The sequence below is a fragment of the Pteropus medius genome, unplaced genomic scaffold (assembly GCF_902729225.1).
Source record: "Pteropus medius unplaced genomic scaffold, Ma_sr-lr_union100, whole genome shotgun sequence".
NCBI classification, from domain to species: domain Eukaryota; kingdom Metazoa; phylum Chordata; class Mammalia; order Chiroptera; family Pteropodidae; genus Pteropus; species Pteropus medius.
In genome coordinates, this window is record NW_024355990.1 from 13,401,887 (window position 1) to 13,411,967 (window position 10,081).

Consider the following 10,081-nt stretch of genomic DNA (forward strand, 5'->3'; position numbering starts at 1 on the left):
CAAAAATCTTTATCTTCAATTCAGATATTTGTTTTATAAGTTAATTTATCACAGAATAGGTATTTTAAGAGCATTCTAACTTGTTTCATCATAGCCTTTATGAGTATTTAATATATTCCTCCCTTTAATAATTCTTTATCATAATATATTTATCACTTTAATACATTCTTTACTTACCTCTTGTCGTGGGAGCTGGGTACTTTTGTTAGAGGATTCAGCTTAAGTTTTGACTTAACGTCAGAAACTGCCATGTTGCCAATAACTCTGTCTGGAATTCAGAAGGTACAATTAAGGATCAAATCACAGATGAATTTCTCTATATTCTTTTACAACTTTCCCAGCTCTAGACCTGGAGTTTGAAGTCCAGAGCCTCAGGAAATGGTATTATGTGTAAATTCAAGTTAGAGGTTTGTGCAAAGTTGGAAGGTGATATGGAAGGACCCCTTTTTCTATTCCAAGATATCCAAGCAAAATTTCTTGCCTTTGTTTCCCCTTCAAATAGTGCATTCTGATTCTATATAAAGATAAATGGTACCACGTGACACAGATAAAACATCTAGAAATGTGTGGAAAAAGTTATTTAAAGACAAAAATTATTTTTTGAAATCAGTAGAACATTTCATATCATAATTCAGAAAGAATAAAATGTCATAGCATTTTCAAAATATTTACCTAATTGTCTCTATCTTGGACACCTGCCTGGTAGTAAGTAGGTTTTCTCAGGGTTTACTTCTGGGAGGTCTACCCCCTGCCTTGTCAGTAATTATGAACCCACAGGTCTTTCTTAAAAGTAGGAGTCGGGGTGGGGATACAATGCTGTTTTGCCACCCTAGACCGCCCTGAATGTACTCAACCACTGTGGCTTCCTTAGCCTTTCCACTTCTTCAGAGTTTGAGAATTAGGGCCTATGGACCAGAAGCTGGGTTGGTAGGGCTTCCCCCTTTTATTGTTGGGTTTTCTCTTCAATTATCTTTTCAAAATGTAGAGTGATTAGGTGGTTTGCTGACAAGAAAATTGGATTGCTGACTTAGGAACATATAAACAATCATATACTGTTAAACCATGAAGAAAAAGCCTCTGTTTGGTTAGAGTTCAATGAGTTTTCCCAGGCCTTCATCTCAGAGTATAGAAACCAGTTACTTCTAAACAACTCAATTACGTGTGCTCAAAATCTGGAAACCTACCACAGAGCTGGGAATTCCAGAGAAGTTCAACAATTTAGGCACTTGAAAGGTGCTGTGAAGTCATCCTCATGGCTCAATATTATCATTACTTTAAAAAACTATCTTCAATCTCTCATAGATAATAGACTTAAAAAAAAAAAGGACTCAGTGTAGATTCCCATAAAATCTGGATATTTACCTACTTTTAGGTCATGCTACTTACCACTCTGTGCTTCAACTGGATCAAGAATCCCATAAAGGGTTTGTTTCATCATACAACTGTGACCTCATTCACTTCTCAGACTCAGGCCTAGGGTGAAAATGACCCATAAACCCCTTCTAACTTTAGAACAATTGTGTTTTCAACGTGGTTCATTCAGCACCCTTGAGGTATGTGTGGGTGTGAATTACAGAATCAGAACATAGGTAATAAAAGAACAATATAAATAAATGTGTCACAACCACCTGCTCATCTTCATTGATTTATTCTTGAGAGTCAATCCAAAATCTCAGATTATTTTCCTAGTGTCAACGTAATAGCAAGTTATAATATTAAATTGTTTAACCCACGTTCTGTAAGCCACTACTCTGATTTTTAATATTTCCTCTTTCCATAATTTTGAATCTGTATGGATTTCAATTAGTTTCTTAACTAATTCAATAAATATAATAGAATGTATCCAGTCACCTATTCATTCAACCATTCACCTCAGGAAATGGCAATTCCATCTTTCCAGGCCTGTGTACCTCCTCTGTTCAGGTCAAACCCTTTGAATAAGATCCAATCCTCTTCTCTTGTATTCTACATCTAATCTAATTCATTCATTCCATAAGTATTCTTTAGTGCCTATTATGTTCTAGGCCCTGAGATACATCAGGGACTATATCTATCAAGAAATACTGTTGATTCCATCTTCAAAATAAATATGTAACCCAACTACTCTCACCACCTCTACTTCTATATTTTGCTCAGGAATACTGCAAAGTTCTCCTCACTGGTCTCCCTGCTTCTGCTCTTGCTTTATCCACCCCTGCTGAGTCTATTCTATACACAAGAATCAGGATAATCCTTTAAAAACTTAAGTCAAAAAGAGTTAAAAAACCCACAAAAACACTTTAGTCAGATCATACATCTCTCTGCTCAAATCCTCTAGTAGTTTCCTATGTCACTCGGTAAAAATTCAACTTTTATAATAGCCTTCAAGGCTTATATGATCTGCTGCTCTCCACACCTGCACCATCTCCTTCCCTCAATAAGGGATACTCACTGCACAATCCTGGAATTGTGCACTGCATAGTCTCTGTGGCTGAATGTGATAGTCCTGTCCCCTACCTCTAGGACTTTGTCTCCTCCTACCTTGTCCTAGCTCACTCTATTCCAGCCACAGTGGCCTTTTTCCTTCTCAAATACTGCAAGCATGCTCTTGTATGAGGGAATTTTCACTTGTTCTTCCCTCTGCATGGAATACTCTTGCCTCATATTTCTGCATGGCTTGCTCCCTTATCTCCTTAGCTTTTTGGTTCTATGTCCTTTATCAACGAGGCCTTTCTTGATTACCTTCTCCCACTTCCAGGATTCTCTGTACCCATTTTACTTGTTTTATTTTCTCCCTAATCTCTGTCATACTATTATTATTGTTTATTGTATATATCTCTTTACTAGAAAGTAAGCTCTGTGAGGGTAGGGATTTTTGTCCCAAGCACATAGAATAATGCTTGGCACATGGTATGTGCTAACTTACTGTTAAATGAATAGACACATGTATCCACTCATTACCTTCAGCAGACACCTACTAACTGGTAGATACAGAGAATAAAAAGACTTATAAGACAGCATGCCTACCCTAAAGTAGCTGACAGTGAAGTGAGACAGTTTCATCCAAATTTAGGTTTCCATAATGTGAGTGAATAGTGATGACAGAAATTATCAAAATTAATAGGGTGGTGGTATACATAAGGAAGAAAAATATCCTGGGGAGTAGGCATGTATTATAGTTTAGATATATCAGTAGTTATCTATCCAGAACCAAATGGGATGAAGGGCTGATTTCATTTAATTTACTTATGGGCATGTCCTAGGTAGTTTTGAATTGGTGGATTGGTGTGATCTTTATCTGTATGGCTGACAGTCTCAGGACATAAGCTAGGTTCCACAGCTTGGTACACTGGATAGATGGAAGGTGATTTGGGGTTAGGGCTTATATTTGGGGGAAGCCTGTTATTTATTTTTCCCACTTAAAGAGCCTGACAAGTAAACAGGCACAGATTCTGAGTCCTTGTTTTTTTTTTTTTAAGCAGATATATATTTGGGTGAGCCTATAATTTAAAACATTAACATATAATTTACATGCCATAAAAGTCACCCTTTACAAAATGTACAATTCAGTGGTTTTTAGTATATTCACAAAGTTGAACAACCATCATCACTATCTAATTCCGGAACAGTAGAAACCCTGTACCCATTAGGAGCCATTCCCATTCTTCCCTCCCATATCAGTTACCTCTTGGCAACCACTAATCTATCTTCTGTCTCTATGGATTGATTTGCCTATTCTGGACATTTAATATAAATAGAATTATATTTGGCCTTTTGCATCTGGCTTCTTTCACTTGGTGTAATATTTTCAAGGTTCATCTATGTTGTGGGGTGATGTATCAGTACTTCATTCCTTTTTATGGCTGAATAATATTCCATCATATGGATATGCCATAGTTTGTTTATCCAATCATCAATTAATGGACATTTGGACTGTCTTAACTCTTTGACTATTATGAATCATGCTATGAACATTATTATATAGACATATGTTTTCATATCTCTTGAGTATATCCCTAGGAGTGGAATTGCTGGGTCAAATGGTAACTATGTTTCACATTTTGGGACTTCTAAACTGTTTTCCACAGTAGCTTTACCATTTTACATTACACCAGCAATATATGCAGACTCCAGTTTCTCCACATCCTTATCAACACTTTTTATTGTCTTTTTTACTATATAGTCACCCTAATGGGTATAAAGTGGTTATCTCGTGGTTTTGATTTGCATTTCTCTAATGACTAATGATGTTGAACATCTTTTCATGTGCTTATTAGTCATTTTTATATCTTCTTTTGAGAAATGTCTTTTTAGATCCTTTGGGCATTTTTAAAGTTGGGTTATTTGTCTTTTTTATTGAATTATAAGTGTTCTTCATGTATTTTGGATACTAGACTCATCAGATATATCATTTACAAATATTTTCTCCTATTCTGTGGGTTTTCTTTTCACTTTCTTGATAATGTCATTTCAACCACAAAAGTTAGTCCTAGAATTTTAAAGCTGAAAGAAAACTAATAGATCCTCAATCTAATTCACTCCTTTCATTTTATTGATAGGAGACTAAAGCCCAAATGAGTTGAATTAATTTCTCTAGTGGCAAAGTTAGGAACAACTGCTTTGTGTAATTGCACTATAAATTGCACCAAGTAGGTTACAATGTAATTAGAGATAAAAGAATTCATTACAAATGAAGCCATTAGAAAGCATTATAAATACCTAATAATCATATGTGATGTAGATTAGTGTGTACTATAAAGGCAGAAAGAATTCAGAAAAACAAGAGAAGGGAGAATGGTGTTCAATTGCCTGTCAGCAAGTAGATAGAGGGTAGTAACTGACAAAATGGAAAATAACTATGGGATTAAAAAATGTAAGTCAAAGTATTATACCCATCATTACAATGTGTTCACATCACGTTTTACACTCACCTTTAGTATTATTTGCAGTATTCATCAACTTATGTAGAGGCACCATTCCTTTTGCTTAAAGACAAGATTGAGAGTCAAAATTATATAAATTTCTGAAGTTATAAAAATAGAAAATAAGGATATAATTTTATCTTAATTTTTCCTCAGATGAGTAGGAAACTGACAGTTGTATGTGATACACATCTTAACTCATATTGCTTCTTTTGGTGCCTTTAAGGTATCAAACTAAAAAAAGCATTATATAGATTATATAGTTGTACTGTAATTTATTATGTGACTTATTACATAGAGTCAGCATTGAAGTTAAGACTATTCATTTACCATCTTTTAGGATGTAAAACAGTGAAGTAACTTTGAAAACCTGTTGACTCAAGAAGAGGATGATCTACTCATTTAATATTCATTAGTACTTTGGTTAAAACTGTTGACTAATTATATACCTTTTAATGGTTAATAGATATTTATTTCTAGTAAATTCTCCTGTGAATGTATGGGTACAATATATAACATTAACCATAAAATCTCCTCTCCTCACTCCACTGCACTCCGTGGCCAGAACAACCACCAAATACCTTAATAGTACCGATTCAACTTTTTTTCTTTTTTCCTTTCAAAATGTGTGATAGTTTGGTTTTCTAAACATGAGATTAACTCTCAGGAGAAAAATTCTGGCTATAATGGCTCAGTTCCCTAGGTTTGGTTTAGTTTGGTCAGATAAAGCCAATAATGTACTATTTTAATATCGAGAAAAGTCAATGGCAGGTTATGGAAACATAGAGAAGTTTTGGTGACCTTTAGGCTATAAAGGCTATGTAGTATAATATATCACACAGAAAGCAGTACATATAAAATAGATATATGTTCTTTATGGTAGGGGAGAGATTAATACAAATATAAAACACATAATTTGTAGAATTAAGAAAAACCTATCACCTTTTATTTCTCTTCCCCTCTACCCCTCTCATTCTTTTCTTCTTCTCTATTTCTTGAATCTTCTCCCTGCATAGATCCTAGTTTGCTAGTAGGAATGTAAAATGGTGAAGCTGCTGTGGAAAAGTCTGCCATTGAAAATAGAACTTCAAAACTAAATGCACAAAAATTGTCTATGCATAAGGAAAAATATTTGGGTTGATATAATTATAGATTACCATTGGGTGATAGAATTAAGAATTATTAAAAATTTCCGTTTTAATTCTTTACATTTTTTGAATATAGAAAATTTATATAATGAACATTATTGCTTTTATAACCAAGAAAACACATATAAAAACAAATGCATAGCATTCAGTTATCAATTTTATATTTTATCAAAAATTTCCACTCACGTTCAAACTTCTTCAGGCTTTCCATTATTGAATTCACTTTAACCTTCCCATTTCCTGTAAAACATTTTGAATCAGATACAGAGGAAGTAACATAAAAACTCATAATAACTGATAAAAGTTGTGAATTATTAAAATAATATGGCTGTCTGGAACTTCTATGATTTAGAAAACTAGGGATACTGGTTTGCTTTGGAACTGGATTCATTTTGTTTTAGGTGAATATGACAGAAGAAAGGGTAAATCTTTCAGTGAGATAAATATCTCCATTTCTTTCAAGGTATTCCACTCCAAGGATGACATGTAGGAAAGGGATATTACAAAAAGAACTAGGGCTCAAATATGGCAGTGTCTTTTTCAAACTCAGACCAATGACATTAAAAGAAAGTTATGAAGAGACTATGTAGACAGATGCTCAGAGTTGGAATAGGGAGAGAAGGACTTGCTCTGTTTTTTGTTTTAAGGAGTATTTCTTTGGAACCAACCATTTGAGGTGGTGTGCTTGTCACTCCTGAGGAGTACATTTCTTTGCCTGGAATGATATTCCCATACTTGTCCAGCTTAGGGCTTTCTCCAGGAAACCTCAGTCTTGGAGAAATGCCCCCTCAGCACCTTTTGCATACATTTATCACATTATATCAAAATTATTTTGGTTATATCTCCTCAGTTGGACCATAAGCTCTTTGTGGACAAGGGCTGTGACCTGTTTTTGTTTTTGTGTCTTTAGCACTTGGCACAGAGCCTAGTACATAGGATCCCTTCCTTTAATGACTAAATCTGCTGGGAGATATTATAAATGTGATCTAAGGAAGAGAAAAAAGGGGGATCAGTCTGCATACTGGAAGACACTGATGGGGATGCGGAGGGGGACCAAGACCAGAAAAATACGAAGAAAATGATTGATATCTGAGAAGCTAATGTAAACACATGAGAAACCCAGAGACTTAAATACTGTATCTAGGTCAGAACAGCACTTGCAAGACACAGAACTATAGACAAAGCTAGAAGAAGAGCAGCTGTGAGATAAGTGAGACAGAATGCTTCTTCCATGATGCCATTAAATGGGAGAAGAGGCAGGAAGGGACCTGGGGTGGCACTCTCAAGAATTCTGATAAGGCTCGTTGCTTCCCACCATCAAGGCTCCCCAAAGAGAGAGCCTGCTATTTACCTTTCTTGACATTATTGGCTTTATTTGGCCAAACCAAACCAACCCAGGAAACCGAGCCATTATATCCAGAACTTTTCTCCTGAGAGTTTATCTCCTGATGTTTAGAAAGCCAAACTATCCCACATTTTGAGAGGAAAAAAAGAAAAAGAGTTGACTTCGCCTGCAATGCTCTCCTTACCAATATATATACCCATATCCTCTTCAAAACATAGCCTTAAAATGTTCATAATTGTTAAAACTGGGTAAGGGTTCTCTGTTGGAAAATTTCCATAATAAAAAGTGAAAAAAAGAATTCTGATAAGGAAGTAATTTTTTAGTTCTATAAAATATTACACACTTTTGTTTTGAGACTAACAGTGCACATCTCTTTCTCCCTCCTTTGCTCCAAAATTCTGAACATATTTATTGCTAATCTTTCCTTCTCAAAAACAAAATGGGAGGCTGAAACCTGAGGAATAGAAACAAAAATGAAAATTCTCCTAAAGTAGGAATGGTGGCAGAATAATCCATAAGAATAAGGACATGTTATTCAGTTTTAAGCACTAAGCCTTGAGTTGGGAGATGATGGAGTTAGGCAATGTCAGTGGAGTAACAGAATATAAAATGAGAGCAGCATAGTAGAAGAAATGCAAAGCAGAAATTGAGAATTCAAAATACAAAATCTAAACCATTAGTGAATAGGAGAAATGTATGTTCCCTCTAAACTACCCAAGAGTCTCTAGATAGTAGAGAGAGCTTGGGTTTCTTCCATTCATAGTGGTATCACAAATAAGTTGGGTTTTGAAAATTGTTTGCTATATGAGAAAAAACAAGTAGAATCCTTATCTCACCATATGCAGAGATGGTGTACAGATGGATTAAAGACCTAAATGTGAAAGATAAAACTATATAGTTAGTAGAAATAGAGTAGAACAAGAAAATGAAATGTTGGCAACTTTGGTGTCCACCACTAAGGCGGTGGATAGGTAATTTATGGTAATTGTATTGAAGGGATATTATGCAGCAACCAGAATTTGATTTATAGAAACATGGGTAAATCTCAAAAACGTAGCGTTGATTCACACCCACAGGGATGACCTGAATCAAAAAGTCAGATAGTAAAAAGTGTTGATAAGAATGTAGAGAAATCAGAACCTTTATATGTTAATAGTGGGGATGCGAGGTGGTGCACCTACTTTGGAAAACAATCTGGCAGTTCTTTAAATGGTTAAATGTAGAGTGACCCTATGACCCAGCAATTTCACTCCTAGGTATATACCCAAGAGAAATGAAAACAATGTCCACACAAAAAATTGCACACAAATGTTTGTAGCAGCATTATTCATAACAGCCAAAAGGTGGGAACAATCCAAATGACCATCAACTGATGAATGGATAAAAAAAATGTAATATATACATACAATAGAATATCATTTGGCCATTAAAATATTATTTTGCCATTAAGGTGAAGTACTGATACATGCTAAAACATGGATCTTATATTTGGGCTGGAATCATGCCCTCAAGCATAAATTAAAATATTAGTTGTACTTGTGACTTAAGAAATGGAAGGCCAGGCACAATCTTAATGTATCATTTTTTTCATCTTTTAGGTCCTTGATAGGCAAAAATGGCCCATGGACCAGTAGCACTGACATTATCTGGGAGCTTGTTAGAAATGCAGAATCTCTCAGGCTACCCTCCAGACCTGAATCGCAATCTGCATTTTGACAAGATGCCCAGGTGATTCATATGCATATTCAAGTTTGAGAAACATTTTTCTAGGTGATACAAAGATAAGAATCAGTCTGAGGATCTTTTATACAAGATAACACATTTCTAAGAAAGCAACAGAATTTTCAAAAACCTTACCATTAAATGTCAAATGAGGCATCAGCTCCTTCATCTCTTCTTCTGTGAGCTCGATCCCCTCACTTGCTAGAAAGTTGTCTAAGTCCTGGATATCAATCACTTCTCCTTAGAAAAGGTGAGAAAAAATTGCAGAAACATTTTAGAACTATCTACCAAGGATGAAAAACACTGTTTGTGCTTACATATACCCTTTATAAACCCAGAATTAACAGGAGGGCCAGAAAAAAAATCCTCTGTCTTTAATTGTGGGTCAGGACACCTGAGGTGGCTACAAAGAAGAAAAATATACTATCAGTTATGAATTGACTGGTGGGTTATTGCAAAATTCATAGCAAATTAAGCTACGTATAGGGATTTAGTTTTATTTTTTTTTCTTCCTCTTACCCAGTTGAAAATTCATTTTATTCCTATAGTTTAGTTTTTAATTTTTTTTTTTTTACTTAAAAAAATATTTGCCTGTAGTTTGCTTCTCTGGTCACTATGCATTTCAAGAATTTTATTCAACTCAACATAGAAGTAATTTTTCCTTATTCATTGTAAAGATAATGTAATAAGATTAATATAAAATGGGAAAAATAGAATTCCACCACCCTACCCTAAACCTATGTTTAGTTTTTCATATTCCATTTCTGATCTTTGACAATAAGACTATACTTCATACTTTCACACTTCTTATTGGGGTGATTGTCCTGCTGTGTCCCCAGTATCCCAACAATTCAGGGTATCTCTCCAGTCTCTATCTCTCATAAGAACCTCCTCTAGCTTGCAGATAAGTAAACATGTTTCCCCTCTTTTCTCTACATTTTCTGGATGTGTTCTAGTCCCTTTGG

General features: G+C 35.0%; 1 protein-coding gene across 2 annotated transcripts in view; it reads right to left on the reverse strand.

Moving 5' to 3' along the window:
- The window catches only part of EFCAB3 (EF-hand calcium binding domain 3), a 32,978-nt gene extending 23,627 nt beyond the window's left edge, over positions 1-9,351 (reverse strand). The window contains exons 1-4 of one of the 2 annotated variants that reach the window (XM_039859215.1): positions 9,252-9,351; positions 6,236-6,289; positions 4,911-4,964; positions 178-268 (exon numbers count right to left, since the gene is read on the reverse strand). In XM_039859215.1, the coding sequence (XP_039715149.1) occupies positions 178-268; positions 4,911-4,964; positions 6,236-6,289; positions 9,252-9,285 (233 nt within the window). In that variant the 5' untranslated portion in view covers positions 9,286-9,351. Of the gene's footprint in view, positions 1-177; positions 269-1,362; positions 1,423-4,910; positions 4,965-6,235; positions 6,290-9,251 lie in introns of those variants that run through there. The other variant, XM_039859216.1, reaches the window with a different exon arrangement.
- Between the last annotated feature and the right edge of the window lie 730 nt (positions 9,352-10,081).